This window comes from Condylura cristata, unplaced genomic scaffold (assembly GCF_000260355.1).
Source record: "Condylura cristata isolate star-nosed mole 26May11 unplaced genomic scaffold, ConCri1.0 scaffold00022, whole genome shotgun sequence".
Taxonomy (NCBI): Eukaryota; Metazoa; Chordata; class Mammalia; order Eulipotyphla; family Talpidae; genus Condylura; species Condylura cristata.
In genome coordinates, this window is record NW_004567123.1 from 19290644 (window position 1) to 19314311 (window position 23668).

Consider the following 23668-nt stretch of genomic DNA (forward strand, 5'->3'; position numbering starts at 1 on the left):
ACAGGAAGGCCAGCTTGGAGAATGGGGCAGAAGGTGAGGTCGGCGAGGCAGCCGGGCCCAACAGGGAGGGCTGGAAGCCTAGGTAAGGACTTGGATTCTACTCTGAGCCAGCTGAGAATCCAGAGCGGGCTGAGCAGAGGAGGGACAGGGTCTGACTGAAGAGTCTGTAGGCATCCTTTGTGCGTGTGAAGAACAGACCGAGACTGGGGGGCATGGAGGCGGAAGGAGCCGATGCAAGAAGTGGTGGAGGACAGGCGATGTGTGGGCAGCAGGCGGGTAACCCTGACAGTGACCGGCTGTGGGGTGTGAGGGGAAGGTGGGGCTGAGGATGAATCAAAGGTTTGTGGCAAGTGACACAATGAGTGGTCATGGCATTTACATAAATGGGGTCCACCATGGAGGGGGTGGATTATACTTTAACCAACTGAATACTTGCAGCAAACCATGAGGTAAGTGCTACCACAGCCCCTATGACAGATGAGAAACTGGTCGTACAGGTCACGGTCCTCAACTAGTGGACGGGGGAGATCAAAATCCCAGCCGAGCAGGGCACTCCAGAGCCCACCTCAGTCAGCCCAGATCATCCTGCAGCTAAACTCTTCCAGGGTAGACTGGGGTGAGGGAGAGAGAACAGCTCTCACCTGATGAAGCTCAGGGGTCAAGGGGTCACAACCTGCCCTTTGGAAAAGGACTGTTAATGAACTGCTTTGATTTCTTGCCACTGTTTCCTCTCTGTTCTCCTCCTGGAAAATATTTCTGAAAAGATGCTAAACCAGTGACCAGGAAATTGTGGTCCTTACAGTGGAATGTTCTGTAGCCATTAAAAAGATTAAGATCAATCTGTTTTCTGATGTGGAAAGATCTGGACATATTGTTAGGGGGGAAAGAAAACTGTAGAATGCCCTAATACAGTCCCCCCCAATATAATCCCCAACTCCACAAAAAAACCTAATCATAGGTGTTTACATAAACAGAGTATATAGAGGGAAAAGTGGGGGGATAGTACACCTCAAATCGGCAGTGGCAGTTAAGGGGGGATTTCTTTCTTCATGTATTTCTATGCTGCTTCCACTTTTATGATAACTATATTACTTATTTTTAAAAACAAGAGAGTAAATTTGGTAGTATCTATCAAAATTAAATGTGTATATATATTCTGGTTTTAAAAAATATTTATTTTTATTTGTTTATGCATATAAGAACAAACTAGGGTACAGGCCAGAGGTGCAGGGGACAACAGGTTGGAGGTGCAGAACAGGATGATCTATTGAAATACACTGCTGAGGGGAGCAGTGGCTGAGACAGGAGAGGTCTGCTGCACCAGTGGGTCAGCTCCCTGGCCAGGACTGAACTCAGGCTACAGAGGTGATAGTGTGATAGTGCTGAGACTTAACCCTTATGCCACCGGGGGGTAGGGGGGAGGGGTCCTATATTTTGTTCTTTTACATGGCAAAATACATATAAAATATATCACTTCAACCATTTTTAAGTGTACAGTTGGTGGCATTAAGTAAGTACATTGGTTGTGCAACCCTTGGCATTATCCATCTTCAGAACTTTTTCATCATCCCAATCTTAGTACTGCTAAGTACATACACTTACATACTCCCCAAAGTCTTCCAAGGGATCCACACAGCATTGTGTGTACAAACCAACACTAAAAATAATGTGAGTCTCCATCCATAGGGAACAGGTTAAATAAAAGTAAAAACACAGAGGAATATTATGCAGCTGGGAAAAGGTACTAACATCTTGGCATGTTGATTAGTGAAGGATAAGAGACATAATAGAATGATAGTCTATATTTATTTGTATAAATGTTAGCATGTGTTTTGTACTAGCTTGTTCTAGAGCAACCCAGACTAGACCACTAACAGTAGCTACCTTGGCGAGGGGGAATGAGGAATTTTTTTTCTTGTTTTTTTTTTTAAATATAATTCTTTATTTTTACATCATTTTGTACATTTTTTTGGAATTAGGAATATTTTTAAAACTATAAATTTCAAGTCACAATCTGTTGGTGGTTATTTTAAAAACTAAAATTGAACAGAACAGAAATTAATGCTTTGTGAAACTTTTGCTTCAACATATATTCTGTGTATACGTATCTTTCCTACGTTCCCTATTTCTTCTTTTACCATAAGTCATAGTAAAAGAATAAAAAAAATTGTATTGTCCACTAGTTTTCATTATCTGTGCATTTGTACTATCAAAAATCTTCTCACATTCTCTCAATTTGTAGCTCCTTTTCAAATAAAAAACAACACACTGGAATTTTTTACTAGTGACACACCATCTAAAGATGAAATGAAATAAAGTATCAATGTTTCTCAACTGGGGAATCAAGAAGAGGTTTTATTCAATTTGGGTGAGAATTTTGCAGTGAGAATAGCCATCTCCACCTCCAGGGGCTTAGAATAATCTCGGGGGGCTGACTCTCAGGTGGCTAGCGCCAAGAGCCCTCCCTTCTCCCTCTCCCCCAGCAAACTCCAGGGGCTTATCACTGCTCTTGGTTGGTGGGAACTTAGAGTCAGATGAGGGACAGGTGGGTAGGGGGCGGCCAGGAAGGCTATGGGGCGCAGGGTGGAAAGAGAAAGAGAGAGTAAGTCGGGGAAAGGGCAGGGCAGGAGTTGGTGGGGGCAGGGTACCCACCTGAGTGGATATGAGCATGCAGTTTGAGGTAGTGCTCTCGCCGGAAGAACTTCTTGCACACCTGGCACTTGAACCTGCCTCCACTGCCGTGGGTGGGCAGGTGTCGCCGCAGATAGCGCTCACAAGGGAACACCTAGCAGAAGAACAACCTCGGAGTCAGGTCTGACTGACCAGCCCTCACCGTCTTCTGACCTCCAGAGGTCTCTCCTTTCCAGCCTTTATGGAAACTCCTTCCTTGCTGACCAGCAGGGATCGCCCACAATGTCAGACTCAGTCTTAGAAGCTCCCAGGTCCCCTACTCACCAATAAGCCCAGTCAAATCATTCCTGCTCTGAGCCTCAGACCAGGCTGTTTTTTCCTACCAGAGGGTCTTTCTCTCCTCGCCTGGAGAATTCCGGCTCATCCTTCAGGACTCAACGCAGCTGCTTCCCTGAGCTCCCTCACTCTCCAATGCCACATCAGGCAAAGCAAATTCTGGCTTTGGATGTCCACCCACATTTTTAGAGTCATCATTTAACCTACTGAATTGTATCACTTTGTTTACATAAGCTCTCTGAGAGAACAGAAGGGGTTTTCCAATTCAGGGTCTGAGTCAAATGTCTAATCAGTAAAGAACTGAATAACAAAATGATAATAATAATAACCGAAGAAGTAAAAAGAAAAGTAATGTAAGGCCAGACAACCCAGTAAAATCTCCTTTCTCCCCAATATAGCAGGGGCATTCATTTTTCCATTCAGTACAGAGAAGTGGTCAGGGCACAGACCCAAGGGTTCCGCTACTTACTCGGCCCCCCATTTCCTGCCTGGGTGAGCGTTCTCTGCCTTTGTCTCCCCATCTCTAAAATTAGGAAAGTAAAATATGCTTGCCTCCGAGGGTTAAAAGAATTAATTCACATAAAATGCTTAGAATGGTGTCTGGCACATAGTTCTTGTTCAATTCATGACAACTTTTATTTGGACCACAAATTTCAAATCCCCAAATTAGGCTTATACATAATTAGAAACATCTACGATGAAGCTGAAATGAAACCAGGGCTGTCCTGGAATGTCTACCATGTAAGGTTGTAAATAATTAGTAGAGCAAAGAAATAAGTCAAACAGACCAGGGGGAGGCAATCAGCAAAATCCAGACTTGGAAATTCCACAGGCCTGATGGCCCAGTTTCCCCAACAAATAAATTAAGGAAAAAAAAAAAAAAAGGTGGGGGTAGTTGTGGGGAGCAGTGGTTGGGAAACCTGTAGATTAACAGAAAGTTTGGTTGTGTCAGCTGATTGCCTTACAATCAGCTGATTCAAATAAACAGACTTCACAAAAGTGATGGTGTGTGGCATTTCCATAGTATAGTGGTTATCAGATTCGCCTCACACGAAAGTGATGGTGTTTCTGAGACAACTGGAAATTTGAACACTGCTTGGATATGTGGTAATATTAAGGGACAGGCTCTAGTGACAGCTTTCAGATCCACTGAAAAGGAGAACCCAGTGGTAGTAAGATATCTGGAAGCTGGCGCTGCCTAGCAGACACTGGGCCTGAGCCCAGGAGACCATGTCAAGGCAGGCTGGCCCAGCACCAGCCCCGGACAGCCAGGGCCGCATCTGGAGGGTAGGTCAGGGCAAGCAGAGCTGACCCTTCAAAGGTGAAGAGTCATCGATGGAGACGACAACATGCTTTGCCTGCACGCGGTGCATGGACAGAGGTAGGTGGGGAGAAAGAGAGAAAAGACCATCACTCTACCACCACCATGCCCCCTACTGTCACCCCAGCCAGGAAAAGGCAGTGGTACCCACCTTTTGGCAGTGCGGGCAGGGGAAGTTGTGAGTGGCAGTCTGCAGGTGGTGCTCCAGAGCTTCAGGAGTGGAGTATTTGTTAACACATTTGACACACCTATACAGGGAGGAGCAGGAGAGGTGACAGAGTGTGGGGGCGAGGCTTGCCCGGCAGGTGTGGGAACCAGGTGTGGGAACCAGTCACTCCCTTTTCCCGGATTGACATTAGGAAGCAAAACTTCATTCTCAAACTCCTCCGTTCTCCTCACTCGCTACTGCCCTGCCCCAGTCTCGGCTGCCATCGGCGTGCTCACTTAGACATGTGCAGTGGCCCCCCACCCCCCACCTCCTGTAATCCATTCTCTATAGAGGAGCAGGACAGAAACTTTCAAGAGGAAGAGCAGACCATGTTGCACACACCCTTGCTTCAAAGTCTCCACCTTGGCCCACACGGCCCTGCTGGCCGGGTCTGCCCCACCTCTCAGACCTGATCTTTCTCCATCGCATTTCCTCTACTTCAGACACCCTGGCCTCCTTAATGTACTTTGAATTCCACCTCATTCCTACCTCAGGGCCTTTGCATTTGCTGCTTCTGCCGCCCGGACAAGCATTCCCTGGGTCACCCTTGATGTCTCATTTCAAAGATCACCTTTTCAGAGGGGCCCCCCCGAACACCTTTGTCTCAAATTGCCCCTTGCAGTCCAACACCCTGGTCACTCCCTGTTACGTCACACAGTTTTATTTTCTTCTTAGCACTTATTATCTGGAATTATTTATTTGCTTACTTGATTATTATCTATTTTCTCTGCTAGTAGGTGGGCTCTGGTGGCAAGAACCATATATTTCTGGTTATAATCTGTTCTGAGCACCAGTGAGACTCTCTTACATGAGATGAATCAGACAGACAAGAATCCAGGGCTGGCTTCTTTCCATTTCTGACCCTTGGTTACTTCATTCATAAAATGGGGTGGGATTTATCCTAAATGTACCTGTCGCCAGTTCATTGTCTAATTTGGTCACAAGAGTCAAATGACATGGCTACAAAATCAATATACAAAAGTCTGTTGCATTCCCATATGCAAACAATGAACTAGAAGAGAAAACAAAAAATCCCATTTAAAATCCTATCAAGGGACCTTCCTGATGGCATAACAGGTTAAAGCACAGCACTGTGAAGCTGCCACAGCCACTACAACACAAGTTCAAAGCCTGACCAAGGAGGTGACCCACATGGTGTGGCAGACCTCTCCTGTCTCACCTGCTGCTCCCCTCAGCAGTGTATTTCAGCGGATATACCTGTTCTGCTCCCCACTCTGTCTCTGGTGAATCCTTTCACCCCCCGCACCTCTGGCCTGTACCCCAGTTCTGTATGCATAAATAAATAAATATAAATAAAGAAATCTTTAAAAAAAGTAACTAAAATCATATAAAAAAGTACCTAGAATAAACTTAACAAGAAGGTAAGAGAACTATACAATGAAAATTGTAATATATTGCTAAAAGAAGTAGAAGACACAAGGAAATGGAAAGATACTCTACACTTAATGGGTTAGAAGAACAGAACTTGTTAGTATGGTCATCTGACCCAAAGCAATATATAGACTTAATGCTATTCCTATCAAAACTGTAATAGCTTTCTATAAAGAAATAGAGAAAACACTACCAATATTTGTATGGAATTACAAAAGATTCCAGTTGCCTAAGCAACTCTGAGAGAAAAGAACTGAGGCATTATGTTCTCAGACTTCAAATTGCACAGGGCAACAGTAATGTATTATTAGAAATAAAAATGTATTATTAGAATAAAAATAAAAATAAACAATATATTATTAGAATAAAAATGTACACACAGATCAATGGAATAGAATCAAGAGACCGTAAGTGAATTCACATTTACATGGACAGTTAATTTATAACAAAGGAACCAAGAGTATATATAATAGAAAAAGGAAAGTCTCTGTATCAAAAAAATGGTGTTGGGTGAACTGAACAGTCACATGCAAAAAGAAAAAAAAATGAAAACAGATCACTGTCTCACACCAAACACAAAAATTAATTCAAAATGGGCAAAGAGTGGGCCTCCCTGGAGGCACAAGGGGTTAAGTCACAGCACTATGAAGCTTTCAGCAGCCACTGTAATACAGCTCGATCCTGGTGAGGGAGGTGGCCCACAAAGCCCAATAGACTTCTGTCTCACCACTGCTCCCCTTAGCAATGTATTTCAGTAGATCCCACCTCTTCTACTCCCACTCTTAACTCTGGTGAATCCTCTCACACCCCCGAACCCTGCACCTCTGGCCTACACTCCAGCTCTTCTATGCATAAATAAGTAACTCTTTAAAAAAATGGGTCACAGTCTAGGATGTAAGACCTGAAACCATAAAATACACAGAAGAAAACACAAGCCAAACACTTCGATATATTGGCTTCAGTGATGTCTTTGGGGACTTGACTCTAACAGCAAAGGAAACAAAAGTAAAAATAAACAAATGGGACTAATCAGGCAGAAGGCTTCTGCACACTGCAACAGAAACTATCGTTAAGACAAAAGACAAAGTACGCAAAATGATGTAAAAATAAATTACTATATTATTAAAAAAACAGACGTCTTACTGAATGGGAGAGAATTTTGCATATTATATATCTGACAAGGGGCTGGTATCCAAGAACTACAAAGAGCTCATGCAGCTCAACAACAACAAAAAACCCAACCCAATCAAAAAATGGGCAGAAGATGTAAACAGAAACTTCTCCATAAAAGACATACAGATGGCCAACAAGCACATCAAACAATGCCTATCATCACTTATTATCAGGGAGATGCAAATCAAAACCACAATGAACTTTCACCTTACACCTGTGAGATCAGACATAACAGGGGTTGGTAGAAATTCAGACTAGTCCAGGTCCTATGAAAAATAGTATGGGGGTATCTCAAAACAATTAAAAGCAGATCTGTCATTGATTCAGCAGTCCCTCTCCTAGGTATCAACAAAATGGATACAAATGCACCACCCCAAAGAGAGATACGCACTTCTCTGTTTTCTACAGTACCATTTACAATAGCCAAATGGTGGAAATAACCCAAGTTCCCAAAGACAGATGAGTGGATAAAGAAGATGGGATATGTATATACAACAGAATACTATTTCACTATGAAAAAAAGAAATCTGGCCATTTGAAACAATATGAATGGAACTGGAAGGGGTTATCGAAAAGTAAGTCAGAAGGAGAAAAACAAGTACCAGATGACTTTACTCACAGGTGGAACATAAAAAACAAAGCAAATTTGGACCCTCCCTGGTGGCACAACAGGTTGAAGCACAGCATTATGAAGTTACCACAGCCACCACAGCATGAGTTCGATCCCTAGCCAGGGAGATGACCCAACTGCCACAGCAGATCTCTCCTGACTCGCCCACTGCTCCCCTCAGCAGCGTATTTCTGTTGATCTGCCTGTTCTGCTCCCCACTCTGTCTCTGGTGAAGCCTCTCACTGCCTCTGCACCTCTGGCCTGTACCCCAGATCTTGTATGCATAAATAAATAAATGTTTTTTTTAAAAAAAAAGCAAATTTACATACAAGAACAAATCCTTGAAATCTGACTGCAGAACTGAGGCTACCAAAAGACAGAGTTTGGGAGGGATGATAGCAGAGAGGGAGGGAGCTCAGTGGACTATGTGGAGGATTATTAGTGCTGTGGTGGTGGGCATGGTATGGTAATATATACTTGTAGAAGTGTAAACCTATATACCTAGAAGATACAATCTCATAAATCAGTATGACCTCAATAAGCATCACTTAAAAAAAAAAAGGGCCAGGCCCTCCCTGGTGGCGCAATGGGTTAAAGCATAGCACTGAGAAGCTAAAGCCACTTCAGCATGAGTTCGATTCCCGCCTGCCACGGAGGAGACCACATGGTGTGGCAGACCTCTCCTGACCCGCCTGCTGCTCCCCTCAGCAGTGTACTTCGTCCATCTGCCTGTTCTGCTCCCCGCTCTGTCTCTGGTGAAGCCTCTCGCCGCCCCTGCACCTCTGGCCTGTACCCCTCAGTTCTGTATGCATAAATAAATCTTTAAAAAAAAAAAAAGGGCCAAATTACACAACTGTGCCAAAGAGTTCATAAACTGCAAAGTCCTGTAAACAAGGTCCTTACCATAAACATACATCACAGCCGCTTATACCACGGCAGGTAAGCTAACTTCAGAACAGCAGTTTCAGGCTGCACAGTATTCTTTTTTTTAAGATTTATTTATTTATGCAAATAAGAACTGGGATACAGGCCAGAGGTGAGGGGGTGAGAGGATTCACCCGGGACAGAGGGGAGCAGAACAGGCAGATCCACTGAAACACACTGCTGAGGGGAGCAGCAGGTGATATAGGAGAGGTCTGCAGGTGATACATGTGGGTCACCTCTCTGACCAGGATTGAACTTTGTGCTGCAGATAGCTTCATAGTGCTGTGCTTTAACCCCTTGCACCACCAGGGAGACCCACAGGCTGCAAGCTATTCTGAAGGAAAAATACACCCTGCCATCTCCAGCATCTGCCAGCAAATGGGCCCTTTCATGATCAAATGCCAGTGAGAAACAAGGTGGGCAATTCATGACAGCAAAAGAAACATGGAACCTGCCATCTGCACACTATCTCACCCATGCGGGACTCAGGGGCAGGTGCACCTGTGGCAGACCCAGAGGACCCTTTCAGACAATACGCTGAAACCACAGGCTGCATAAGTGCTTTGAGTTAGCAAGAAAGAGGAGGTGGGTGGGGAGCTGAGCTACTAAGAGGCAGAGACCTTCCAGGCTGGTGGGGTGAGATAGGACAGAATCCCCGTAGGTCTCAGCAGAGAGGAGACAAAGGTTTGTATGGGGGATAGTTTATCAATTACCATTAAAAATTAAAACTCCCTGGCAGATGCTAAGTCACCCAAGATAATACCCCAGCAATGGACAAACTATGTTCAAGGCCTCCTAATGTGACGTGCTGAGGACAGTCACTTTGTGACGTTCCTGCTTGAGAATGCCAATCCTGAATCCAGTCCTGAGATCCAGTCAAACAAATTAAGGCCATTTTACAAACTAACTGTCCTGCAAGCTTCCAAAATATCAAGTTCAAGGGTCCTCTCTGGTAGTGCAACAGGTTAAAGCACAGCACTATGAAGCTCTCTGCAGCCACTGCAGCACGAGTTTGATCCCCTGCCAGGGAGCTGACCCACACGGCACAGCAGACCTCTCCTGACCCACCTGCTGCTCCCCTCAGTGTTTATCAGTCAACTTGCCTGTTCTGCTCCCCCCTCTGTCTCTGGTGAATCCTCTCACCCCTCACACCTTTGGTAGGTACCCCAGTTCTTGTGTGCATAAATAAATAAATCTTTAAAAAAAATCAAGTTCTAGAAAGATAAAGACAGAATGAGGCACATGTTCAGCCTGAAGGAGATGAAAGGGACTCGAGAGCTGAATGTACTGTGTGACCCTGGACTAGGTCTGGGGCCAGAAAAGACTTTTCTCTTTTGTCTGTAAAAGACGTTCTGGAAACAATTAGAAACTCTTGAATAAAGCTTGTAGATCGATTTAACTTTCTGATTTTCATACCTATGTGGTGCTTATGTAGGTATCTTTGGTTCTAGAAAACACACACCAAAGAGAAAGGCAAAGGAGCATCATGTTGGCAAAATATTCTCATACAGCTCAGAACACGATAAAGCAAACATGGTCAAAGTCAACATGTAGGAAATCTGGGTGAAGGGCATCCTTTGTACTGATAGTACTTTTCTAGAAGTCTAAACTGACATCAACGTTTAACGAGAGGACGTCCTGAAATCCAGTGGGTCAGGGTGTGCAGGGAAGGCCTTTTGCTATTAAATATTGCATTGTTGCACATAACAGCTACTTTCTGAAGTAGGTAACTAATGTTTTTTAAAACACCATTTGATCTTCAACAGCAAAATTATTTTGAGGAACCTATTTACAAATGAGCAAACATATAGGTCCAAAGGCATTTCTGTGGCATTGTTTGTGATAATGACAAACTGGCAATAACCCAACTCTCCCAAAGTAAAGGCAGGTTCAATAGCAGCCACATACAACAGAATTCTGAGTAACTGTTCAAACGGATTAGGCTGGTCTACTTGCAATGAAACGCAAAGGCGTCCAAATTACAGTTTCAGTGTGATAATAGTGTTTTGCGCAATCCTACTAAGTTTCAGGGAACTTTGGAAGTTATGCAACAGGAAGATGGTGTGATCATCAATTTTCACCAAATGCAGAGGAAAGAAGGAGGTCAGGCAGGAGTAGAGTGCTAGAAGGCAGAGACCGCGTGCAGGAGACAGGTATCTGGAATGACCAGACTCATACACAGTGTGTGATGTTTACATCCAAAAGCTTATTACAGAAACACATACAAGACCAAAACACATGGAACAAGAGACTAATGAGGGTTATTTTTAGATGGCAAGGTTTTTGTTTTCTGTTTTGGGGTAAGTTTTTGAAAAATTTTGTGTTTTCTCCCATTAAATATGGATGAATTTTGTAATTATAAAAAATCAGTAAATCTTTCAAAAGGAAAGATGCATGCATGCATGAAATTCACTTGGGGGGTGGGAGTCGGGGTGGGGGACACCAAAGGTGGTTCAAGGAAGGCAATGTGGCCCTAAGGGGCAAAGCAGCCAGAATAATGGGGCCTAAAATCCTGAGAATGAAGCCACTACAGCCACGCAAACACTACCATGAGGAAGAAATACACTCTTACTTTTTTAAGGCATTATTATTCTGGGTCTCTGTTGCATGCAGCCAAATTTACATCTAAATTGCACAAATAGTAATTACAGCAATAACACTACTACTTAGTTGCAGGCATCACATCTAAGTGCCCCACAGTCATCTTACTTGACCCTTACAAATACTCCAACAGAGTAGGCACCATAATTATCCCCCATTCACAGATGAGGAGACTGAGGCTCAGAGTGGCTGAATACCTTGCCAAAGTCATCCGTCCGGTTTGTGGTTTGTAGTCGAGCTGGGATTTGCACACAGGCAGGTGGTTCCATTCCCCAAGACACCCTTCCATTCTCGGGCCGTCCAGATGGTGGCCTGCCTCCTCGGACCTGCCTTTCAGGCCAGCAGCCCCAATGGCTGCAAAAGGCCACTGGCCCTCTAACCCTGGCAAGAGAATCTGGGAGAAGCAATCAACTGCAGGCTTAGAGCCATCAATATGGAGACCAACTCTTAGCCTGCAAACTCCAAGACCAGAGCTGAGCCTCAAAGGTCCCAGACTAGTTTGAATCTCAACTCTGTACTGATGAACTCTGGTAAGGCCCTCTCCGAGTCTCAGTGTGCCCCTCTTCAAAATGGGAAGAAGCCTACTGCTTTGGCTGAACTGTCCTTCCAGGATTCATTTACTGAAGTCCTGGTCCACAGTGTGGTGGGATCTGAAGACGAGGCCTTTGGGAGGTGATTAGGTTTAGATGAACTCATGAGGATGGAGTTCTCACAATGAGATTAATGCCCCTACAAGAAGAGATCATATTTTCAGGGTGCTTTTTCTAGCCTTCTAAAAGGACCGGCTTATTAGGAAAACGAGAACAAAAGAGGCACCTGCATAGTCACAGGTGGGCAGGAGAGTGGCCACTGTGGTCTTCTGTCACAGCAGCCTGATCTGACTACTCCAGGGTCTCACTGATTCTGAGCTGTCAGAGCACCACAGCTGCAGACTGGTGGGCTCCTGGCAGGGAGGAGGGTGCGGGGTGTGGGCGCACATACTTGTAGCCGGCGCTGTCCTTCTTGGGGCTGTGCTGTGGCAGGAAGCTGTGGGAGTACTGGTGCACACCAAGGTCGTACAGCGAGGGGAAGTCCTTGCCACAGAGGTGGCAGCGGTAGCTCAGCTCCTCCTGGTGGCTCTTGATGTGCTCCAGGAAGGTGTCAAGCTTCGGGAACGTCTGGGCACAGCTTTTGACCACACACTTGTACACCTTGAGGAAAGATGCAGGACAGGTGAGGACAGCGACTTGCTGCGGGAGCCCTGGCTTTTGATGAGTAGGTCCTTGCCCCTCGGGGCGATGATGACTCCACCCCACTTCCCTCAGGCTCTGTGGGGCCTGGGCATAGTTAGGAAGATGATCCACGACTGGGAAGACGGTAGCAAGATGACATCACATCCTTCTGCTGTCACACCAGAGCGTGGCTCGCCAGCCTGAGCAGGCATCAAGTCACAGGGTGCTGGGCACCACCCAGAGTAGCCGACTGAGCAGCCTGGGTGGCCTGCATCTGTGCGTTCCTGACAGGGGCCCGGGTGATGCTGCAGCTGCTGGTTGGGGAATGTCACTCTGAAAACTGCCAACAAGCCCGCCCAGGGACCTCCCTCTGGGGAGGGCGGTCGGTTTTGACAATTTGCTACTGGTAGAAGCCATTCTCTCAAATTCATATTTGACTTATAGAAAAAATGATTGACTGTAAGTAATTTCCCTCAGGTAGAACAGAAAACTTCAAGTCATGGGATTTGTTCCCCGCAGGACACTGACCAGATCTGGATCTAGCTTAGCCATCTTATTTCAGTATTCCTACATTCACCAACATAGTTAGAGATAGGTGCAGAAATTAACATCTCATATTCTCTTTCGAATCTGATTTTATGATCCTTCCAGCTCCTTCAATGAGTTAAGTAAAAATTCTCACACATATTCACTGTTATTTGTATGACAGTTGTTTTTAATATTTTGAAAATTATACCTTTGACAAGTAGGCTATACCTCTGACACCTGTATGATTCCATCCTCTCCTTCCTAACCCATGAACGTTGATTTGCTCAGGGAGGGTACGTGCTTAGTTAAAACACTTGCTCCCCCTGGCTCCCGGGCAGCCAGTCTCAGCCACATGACTCCTTTCTTAACAATGACATGTAGGTAGTAGTTTTTGGAAAAGTCATCACTCGCAGAACAAAAAGGCTAGCATTTTCCCCCCTCTGCTTTTTGCATTTCTCCTGACTGAAATACAGATGTGATGGCTGGAGATACAGCAGCCATCCTGCACCCTGGAAGATAAAAGCCACAAGCTAAGGATGGCAGAGTAGAAACCCAGATGGCTTGAGGCCATGACATAGTGGACCTGCTAGGCAAGCCCAATGTCACCTACTTATGGGCTTTTTGTGATGTAGGGGAAAGAAAACCCTCGCTACTAAGCCAGTTTTCTATGGTTTGAAACACAGTGACACATTCCTTAAAGATAGAGACCATGGGCCCTCCCTGGTGGCGCAGCAGATTAAAGCACAGTACTAAGAAGCTAAAGCCACTTCTGCATGAGTTCGATCCCCACCAGCCCCAGAGGTGATCCACATGGCATGGCAGACCTCTCCTGACCCGCCCGCTGCTCCCCTCAGCAGTGTACTTCCTCGATCTGCCTGTTCTGCTCCCCACTCTGACCCTGGTGAATCCTCTCACCGCCCCTGCACCTCTGGCCTGTCTCCCAGTTCTGTATGCACAAATAAATAAATCTTTAAAAAAAAAAAAAGAGACTGTGTACCAGTTCTGACCCTTCTGTATTTGGACTGCTGCTGAGAAGACCGACACCATCCCAGAACCACAGATGGGCCACCAGTAAGGGACAAAGACACAGGCTGAGGTTGTGGAGCTGAGGGCTGGGGAGACATGGCGCCCTTGATGTCTTAGGCCTGGAGCAGCCCTATCTTGGGTTTTTTCATTATAAAAGGTGACAAACTTCCTAAATTTTTTTTTTTTAAAGTTTATTTTTACATCATTTTTCACATTTTTTTTTTTCATCTCAATTGTAATCCCCACGGGTTTCCCATCACCAAATCACCCCTGTGCCACCAACTTCCTAAATTTTTAAAGTCAATTTGACTTAAAGTTTTATTTCCCCCAAGGATATCCTAACTTGTTAACTACCCCCACAGTAATTTATCATAAGGAAAAAGACAGAAATGTTGACAAGGATTTGATTATAATGAAGCTCACCATGGTTCTGGGTTTTACTTAAAATAGCAAAACTCAAAAAAAAAAAAAGCAAAACTCAGGAAATAACCTAAATGTTTAGGGAAATTTTAAAAAGAAATCTGGCCATTAAAATTGTTTTTCTTTAAATAACAGAAATATGAGAAAATGCTCAAAATTATGTAAAAACAACAACAACAACCAGAAAGCACAGATCTCAAGAGAATTTAAACTGAGCAAAAAAGTGAATCTCAAAAGGCCACATAGTGTCTGACTCCATTTATACAACGTTCTCGACAACGTTCTCAAAAGGGTCGGGGATGCTGGGGAGCAGGGGTGTAACTGTGAAGGGCAGCACGAGGGTGACCTTTGCAGTGGTGGAAACTGCACTGTAGCGGCAGCGGTGGCTAAGCAGATCTGCACAGGTGACCAAGTGACACACAACTCTCCGCACATTGCATCCCAATGTCACTCAAAGCAACTGAGGTCCACTCCTGTCCGCTCTAGGCCACGTTCAAGACCCCAGCACCAGCCACGGTTCACGAGTGGTTGTGGCCCCTGCAGACCACCGCCCACCTACCTGCTCATTCTTATGCTGGGTCATGTGGGACTTCAGCTGGAAGTAGGTGCTGAACTTGCTGGGGCAGAACTGGCACAAGTAGGAGCTGTCGATGAGGACGACCTGCTTGGTCTCCAGCTTGTCCCCCTCCTCCTCACCTGCCGTGGGCAAGGCCTGGGGCTGTGGGGCACTGGCCAGGGCCTGAGCCAACCCTGTGGGGAAAGGGCAGGAGCCAGGGAGGAAGGTCACTGCCAAAGGAATGGAAGTGTCAGGACAGAAAGCCACACCCCCGGGGAGTCCCCAGAGCACCTCCTGCGTGTTCCCAGCCCCCGCCCTGACCACGTGCTTCACGCTGGAGGCCTAGGCGAGGCACTGTGCCCACATTCGGCTGGTGTGAATGGACACAGCCATTCCAGGTGCCAAAATACCGAATACTTACATCCCACTGATAAATAGTTATTATCTGGTCTCCTCCCCTCCCTGACCTTCCCCTTGGACATTCTATGATGGTTAAAAATCCTGAATATCTGGCCCTCCCTGGTGGCGCAGCGCATTAAAGCACAGCACTGAGAAGCTAAAGCCACTTCAGCAAGAGTTCCATCCCTGCCCCAGAGGTGACCACATGGCGCGGCAGACCTCTCCTGACCCGCCCACTGCTCCCTCAGCAGTGTACTTCGTCAGTCTGCCTGTTCTGCTCCCCACTCTGTCTCTGGTGAAGCCTCTCACTGGCCCTGCACCTCTGGCCTGTACCCCAGTTCTGTATGCACAAATAAATAAATCTTTAAAAAACAAAAAAAATCCTGAATATCAGTCCTAGCTATACACGCCATGCCTCCCAGCTCCTTGCTTGAATTATAACCACTTGAGTAAGGGTCCTCCCTGAGGACAGGGGCTCTGATCTCGTCTCTGTAGGCCCAGTGGTCCTGCACACAGTAGGCCTCCATGAGCCTATGCTGAACTTAGTTAAGCCCTGGGAATTTAGAAAGAAATGATTTATTACCCAAAGAGCTCCATGAACTCAGAAGACACACACAGGCTGGCTAAGCACACAGGCGGGCCGGTTCCAACAGAAAGGTCATACAAAAGGGGTCATATGTAACTGTACCCCTTCATGAGCTGGCACTGCACACCTGTGAGCTGCTCTGGGGGTTCCAGGACTACCGTGTCCGTGTCCAAAGAGTGGCCACAAGCCACATAGAGCACCTGAGGTTCAGAACACGGCCAAGTCTGAATTCAGGTGTATTATAAACGTAAATACACTCCGAGTTTCGAAAACAGTATATAAAAAAATTATATATCTCACCAAAAATTTCTATGTTACAGTAATGTATTAGGTTAAATAAATATATAATTAAAATTAATGTTTTCCTTCCTTTAAACAGCTATTGACAGGAGCCATCACTGTACATATTTTGTGGGATAGTGCAGCGCAAGCCTAGTAAGTCCTCAACTCACATGAGGGGTGGAATTAAACCAACACCAGGGGCAGGGGCATAAGTGCTGGAGACTGCTGCGAAATGTAATGGGCTTTGGAGACCATCAGAGCGGGCCAAGTCGGCTTCAATTTCCTATCAACTGACAGCGACTGCCTGGAATGATATACTGAAAACAGATGCCACGGCAGGGACTGGGCACAGCAAAAAAGAGGTGCCACAGGTAGAGCACTGGAGCAATGCCACACTGAGCGGGTCATCCCTCCGTTCATCCTATGCCCGTCTCAGAGAGAGGCCAAGGCGTTGCCCGAGGTCACACACACACGCGCCCACGAAGCTACAGTAGAGTTATGGGGAGGGCAGTGCTCCCCACTGCCACCCACCTGTGTTTTCCTCATCCTCTTGCCTGCTGGGGTTCAGCGCCATGACCTGTACCGTTACAGAGTTTCGAGAGATGGTGCCACCGCTGCGCCCGGGAGGCCACACCTTGTGGGTCTGCATGTGTTTCTTGACGTTGGACTTCTGAGCAAAGGCACGGCCACATGCGATGCACTGGAAGGGCTTCTCCCCGGTGTGACTGTGGGAGGCAAGCCTCCTCAGCTGCCGCGCAGGCGCTGGGGCGCAGCCCCCGCCCGGGACAGCGCACCCTGGCCACCATCCTCACCCCACGAGGACAAGCCTGCTTGCCGAGGCGGAAAGACCCTGGCGTGGCGACACCAGGGAGCGTTTGAATCAAGGGGCCCTGGCGCGGGCCTTCCCGTGGACGTCTCATGCTGCGACATACGGCACTCCTAACGCTTACGCTCGTTCACACGGGACTTTCTGGTATTTGAAGGAGAAATGCTGCTCATACAGCACAGGACTCTGACCCCCTATTTAGTATCACCCTTCAGATGGACTCACTTTCTCAAAATGCGGAGAACTCAAAAGACATGGCTTCGGATGTGTTATTGTGTATGGAAACTGCTTATTACGGAAACAAAGTAAGTCAGGAGGAAAAAGAAAAGTAGATGGTTTCAGATATAGAAGGAATATAGGGGCATATAATAAGGGATCAGGAAAATAATAATTAACAGTCAACTATAAATCAGGAGAGGGTGAGGCAGAGGGGTGAAAACGGATAGGAAGAGCAGAAGAGACTATGGTGTTAGTGCACGAGTGACCTGGTGGTGAGGCTTCTGTGGGGACTGCACCTGAGTGGAGAAAGCAAATATTGTACAAAAATGAGCAGTGCTGTACAGTGTACTTCAGCTACTCTGCCTGTTCTGCTCCCTACTCTGTCTCTGACGAATCCTCTCACCTCCCCACACCTGTCTTATATCCATTCTTGATGCATAAACAATAAATCTTTAAAAAAAGAAGTGTCGGCCCTCCCTAGTGGCGCAGCAGGTTAAGCAAAGCGCTAAGACGCTAAAGCCACTTCAGCATGAGTTCATCAGTCGGCCTGTTCTGCTCCCCACTCTGTCTCTGGTGAATCCTCTCACCGCCCCTGCACCTCTGCCTATACCCCAGCTCTGTACACATAAATGAATAGATCTTTTAAAAAAACCAAAAACCAAAACAATGCTCTAAAATATACATAAATTTAAATAAAAATAAATACAAAGAACAATAAAGTAATAATTTATAAAACAATATTGTGATCTACACCTGAAACCTACTATAAATCAGTTATTTTGATTAAAAAATAAGTTTCCAATAAAGAAATTAAAATTAAAAATTCAGTTTCTCAGTTCACACTAGCACCAGCTCTAACGCCTAACAGTCATACAGGTTATATGAGCCTGCTTCCTGGACAGAGCCAGTTTGGGCATTTGCATCCTAGTTTGGATGGCACTAGCATTGACCAGTGGCTCCCAACTGAGACTGATTTTGCCCTCCATGAAACACTTGGCACCTAATGGTCAGAGGTCAGGAATGCTACAAGAGGGGCTCCCTGGTGGTGCAAGGTGTTAAGTCTCAGCACTATGAAGCAATCCACAGCCACTGCAGACCTTTCAATTCCCGCCCAGGGAGCTGACCCACATGGCGCAGCAGACGTCTCCTGCCTCACCTGCAGTGTGTTTCAGTACATCTGCCTGTTTTGCTCCCCACTCTGTCTTTGGGGAATCCTCTCACCCCCTACACCTCTGGTCTATACTCAGCTCTTGTATGCACAAATCAATCAATCTTTAAAAAAAAAAAAATAGGAATGCTGCAGGACATTGTACTGTTGAGCTGCCTGAATGATTAAGGCTCAAATCCAAGGTTGATGCCGTGAGCCGCTCCCCTCCTCTCTGTTATAATGATGAGCAAATGTGTGAGAAGCATTAAGCAGTGTCCATACAAGATGTTCTTGTTATATGAAGTATAATTTTCTCACTGTGTCTTCAGCACTTTTCAGTGAACCACCTACAATTTCCTGTATCAGTGTATCCCATCTGTGAGGAACACTGAACAAAGCCAGCCCTCCATGCCCGCTCTCTGGACAGGAGTTATCTCAAGAGCCCTGGGCGGGAGCCAGCTCTCCCACCTGTTCACAGGGCAGGGCAGCCCTGCTGGCCTTTCTGCACAGGTGACGAACGAGGCAGCCTTCATGCCTGCAAAGCCCCTGTCGGTCTGAGGACATTTCTTCCCCCCATTTTGCTGTTTGGATCACCCCGTTACAGGCGCTTCAGCCTTCACAGATCCCCTGCTGCTCTTGCGTGCAGAGGGCAAACCACACTAACCTGGACTGAAGGCCTAAACATCACAGCAGAGTGGACAGGCTTGTGTCACCAACAGGCTAGGGGCTCAAGGGGAGTTTTGCTCCCATTTGAATGCTGGCCCCTAGCTTGGGTTGCCCAGGAGCCCCCCACCCCACCAGGCCGGGCTACCTTCGGATATGCTGCTGCAGGTCAAAGTTTTTGGTGAATGACTTGTCACAGTATGAGCACTTGAGCTTCTGGGCCTTGGGTTTCCCTGCAGCAGAAAGACAGTGGGAGGAGGGGATTGGTAAGGCTGGGGGCACCTTTGAGGGTACCTAGGGCAGCCTCCAGCCACTCTAACGCTTGGCCTGGGGACATTCAGTCCAGTGCTGGGAGGTCTACAGTTATGGACAGGCAGGGGGCAGAGCCCAGGTGAGGCTCTCACAGGGCCTGAGCGAGGGAAGCCCAGGACATGCTCAGCCCCCAAAGGGCCCCTGCTCCAGGATAAAAGCCAACTCTGCTGGGTCTGCAGACCTTTGCCTTCCCTGCTTCCTGCCAGCCTCGTCATGTTCTCCATCCAGCAGTGGCAGACCCTTTGCTACCTTGAAAGGCCCGAAACGTGGCCCTATTTCAGGGCCTTTCCATCTGCTGTCCCCCCTTGCCTGACAGGCTTCCCCAGATCGCCACAGGCTGATTGCATTTTCTAGCCTTTACCCAGTATTCTCAATCATAGTGTCTTGTTAATCGCCTTCCTAGAGAAGTCAAAAAATATTTATCCCATTTTCCCTGTCTGTTTCTCCCATTAAATTATAACTGAAGGCAGAGGAATCATCAAGATGTTGGATCCTCAGTCTGAGAGTAAGCCAGGCATACAGATGCTCAGAGCATATTTATGGAAGGGAGAGGAGGGAGGGAAGGAAAGGGGGAAAAGAGAGGGAGGGAGGAATTGCCTAGAAAGCCTCTGAAAAATTCTCAGTTTCTCTGCTCTCTCTCCCACGTCCACCACTTTCTGACATCAACCCCAAACTCAGCATTCTAAAAGGCTGGCGGACATTGTCCAAAAACTACTCTCCCCTATTTCTTTCTACATAGTAAGACATCAATGTTCTTAGCTAAAAGACACATTCCCCAGTTTCCTTTACAATTTCATAGTGATGTGACTAAGTATTGACCAATGAGATATAAGCAAAAGCATCATAGAACTTTTAGCAGCTGGGAGACACCTATTTTTGCCTGGAATATAAAATTGAGAACTGGCGCTCTAGCAGCCACTTACACAATGAGGCATCTGGGTAACGGAAGCCATGCTCTAGGGAAAATAGAGCAGAAAGACAAACAAAATGGCGTTGCTTTGAGAAAAATTAAGTTCTATTATTTTAAAGTTACTCTTAAGTTTTCCATCTCATGCAGCCAAACTTAGTCCTAACCACCACCATAAAAATGAAGACTGTGCAGTCTGTGACAGGGCAATGTTGAGGGAAGATACCCTTGGCCAGCTGCAGGCCCACCTTCTTGGAGTCCACCGACACCTTTGGCCCGTCGGGTCTTCAGCGTTGGTGTGGAGTCAAAGGTGGTCACTGTGCCTGCTGTGGCACTGGTCATGGGGGTGGCGGGATTTGGTCCTTTTGGTTTGAACCCCTGTTTCCCAGGGCTATACACTGGAGCGGTGGGGTACACTGGAGCCTCCACACACTGGTTTGGCACCTAGAAGGATGACACATTCAGAAAAAGACATCTGGGAAGGGAGAAGAGAGAGCTGCCCAAGCCAGGGGGCCCTCACTGTGGCGACAGCTGACCTCAGCCACTCCCTACTATATCGCCATCCTAACCTCTCCAAGTTGTCAGCCCAACTATTCCCAAGACCCCTTAGAACTAGCTTCATGAAGACAGCCAGCTGCCAGTCAGGCTCCTTGGGTTCAAATCCTGACTCCACTATTTATCACCTGAATGATCTTGAACAGGTATTTTAACTTTTCTGTCTCAGTTTCCATATCTGTAAAATGGGATTAATCATAGTACCTCTCTCATTAGGCCACTGAGAGCTTAGAACAGTCCCTGGCATATACTAAGTACTCAACAAACACGAGCTATTATTACAGCCATTACTGTTGTTAGCATTTTGTTAACACCAAGGAACCAGGAAGTCAGAAGGGTCATATTCTCAGCAATTCCACTTCTCACTCTCCCTTCTTGACACACAAGCAGGCATCCCTCAACTGAGAACTGACATTGAGGCCACAAGAAATTATCAAATGGATTCCAGGTCACTCAAACTTAGTTAACTCTGGTACATTGTGAATAATTCACGTGTGCATTCATTTATTCATCAATCATCGGGCTAACCTGGCCAAAGTTTTGCTCCCTATCTTTCTCTGCTTTACTTTTCCCCTTAGATTTATTATCTAATGAATTATGTACTTTACTTATCTTCTCTATTACCTGCCTAGTTCCATGAAGGCAGGGATTGTTCTGCCTTTGTTTAATGCTCTAACCCCAGGCCCAAAGCAAATCTTGGTAGACAGCAGGCACTCAATAAACATTTGCTGAATGAATGGATTCCTTTAGCAGGCACTGGGTGTCTGAGATGGCACCAGTAGGTGCGTCAACCAGATCTTATCTGTTGGCCCTTCGTACCTTTCCCACATCCTCCACTGAAATGCAAGGGTGGGGAGCTTAAAACCACATTTCCAGGTTCCTTTACCAGCATGGTTCCAAGAACAAAATTATTAGGTTCTGTCCATGAGAAGCATCTGCATGGGACAGGGAAGGCAGAGGGAGGGAGAAACCATTCTCTAGCAGCCATCAGAGACAGAGAGGTTTGTAGTCCTGAGTGCTGAGGGACGTCTGGCCACCAGCCCCAAGGCTGGCAGGGCAGCCTGGACACCAGCCACACGGAATCCCAGATTCATTGCAGGGTCCTGACGGTGTCAGGTGATGCTGGTCAGCCTGAAAATCAGAGGAGTCTGTCAACCCTGACTTTGCTCTTCTGGCCAGTTCATTCTCTTTGTAAGCATCCAACTTCCTGCATTATTAAGTCCATCTGCCAGGAATGGCTGGAGTGCTTCTGTTTTCCTGATCGATACAGGACTCAGTACATAACCTGTCACATGAATGAATTCACCCATTATGCAAGTCACTACTATGTGACTGCCACTGAGTTAGCTCCCATTATCCCAAAAGCCCTAGGAGAGGGGTTCCCATTTCAGAGGGGAGGAAACTGAGGCCAGAAGGCCCTACTCCCAGCCCCAAGGGCCAGGAACTCTGCTAGGTTCTAATATTCTGCCTTGACAGAATCAAAGACCACTCAGGCTCTGCCCTCAAAGAGAACCTTGTCAATGTGGAAAATAATCAACAGCAGCGCCCCTGTGCCAGCCCCTCTGCCTACAGGGCTGCCATCATCCACTCAGCACCTTAACTTTGTTTTATTTGACAAAGTCCTCAGGGAAGCTTGCTTTATTCTCCTAGGCCAGGAAAATCTCCCCGTAGCTTCTCACAACATCATATGCTGGTGGTGGGACTTTCCGGCCAGTCTGGTTCTCTTCACACACAGCTGCCACTTGATTTGGGGTATCTGTATGGCCAGGTTCTAGGTCTGAGTTAGTACGCCCTCAAGAGCAAGCAGGCTCCTATGTCACCAACAAGCCTCTAGCACTAGGAAGGTTCTATGAACTCTCAGCACCTTGAGCAGAGTGCTTGTAGCTCAGAGCCCTTCAGCAGGGAATGAGCATGGTCCATAGGAGTGACCACATCACGGTCTCACTTCTTCACTGCTCCCCATACTCATGTGCTTTGTGGTGTGACTCTGTAGCTCTTCCATGAAGAGGTGGCATCTGTTTCCCTACCCCCCAAAATCTAAGCAAGCCTTGTGACCTGCTGGGACCAATGGGGGAGAGACTGTCACTGACCAGCCTAGGCCTTCACACTGGCTCACTGCTGGAGGATGAGAGTTGCACAGAGCAGAGCTGGGTCACCCCGCCCAGGCTATCCCAGAGCAGCTGGCAGCTAGTAACCCAGCTCTAGCCACGTGGCTGAGGGCAGTCAGGATCAGCCCTTGCCCAGCTGACCACTATACTTGTGAGAGCGCTACACCACTGTGGCGCTGGGGCTATTTTTGACACAACCATAGTTAACGGATATGCTGAACTTGTTAAAAATATGACACTCATGCAGATCATTTTTTGGAACTCTCTCCCCAAGAGGCAGGTACTCGGACTGCTCTGAGCACTCTCCGGAGGCAGCCTGCATTCCTGCTACGATCGCCACTTCACACTACCTCCTCATGGTTTTGTGGTTTCCATTTATAGACATGATGACTTGATTAAAGTCTTTCTCCCCCAAGATAAGGTGTACTCTGAGGGCAGGGATCAGGTCTGCTTCTGTCCCCCACAGTATCTCCAGCAGAGTGCTGGGTATATAATGATGCTCAGAAAGGGTCTAGGTTAGCCATGCTGGCCATGACAAGCTTCCCCTGCTCCACCCCCCCGCCCCAGGCTCTGCTCACCTCCAGGGGTGGGTAGGGCTGCATGCCCAGCGCCTGGATCTCCACTGTTCCACTCCCAGCCAGGGGTGCCGGGGCGTTGTACACCTCCACCACGCCACTCCCACCAGGGTTGGCTCGTCCAGGGGGGCCCAGGTTCTGGGGTGGGGGGG

At 46.9% G+C, this 23668-nt stretch overlaps 1 protein-coding gene across 1 annotated transcript in view; it reads right to left on the reverse strand.

Moving 5' to 3' along the window:
- The window catches only part of ZNF341 (zinc finger protein 341), a 35635-nt gene that overhangs the window by 4053 nt on the left and 7914 nt on the right, over positions 1 to 23668 (reverse strand). The window contains exons 5-12 of the mRNA XM_012728098.1: positions 23520 to 23654; positions 20527 to 20722; positions 19208 to 19292; positions 16736 to 16929; positions 14941 to 15131; positions 12178 to 12386; positions 4440 to 4536; positions 2653 to 2785 (exon numbers count right to left, since the gene is read on the reverse strand). Of these exons, the coding sequence (XP_012583552.1) occupies positions 2653 to 2785; positions 4440 to 4536; positions 12178 to 12386; positions 14941 to 15131; positions 16736 to 16929; positions 19208 to 19292; positions 20527 to 20722; positions 23520 to 23654 (1240 nt within the window). The remainder of the gene's footprint in view (positions 1 to 2652; positions 2786 to 4439; positions 4537 to 12177; positions 12387 to 14940; positions 15132 to 16735; positions 16930 to 19207; positions 19293 to 20526; positions 20723 to 23519; positions 23655 to 23668) is intronic.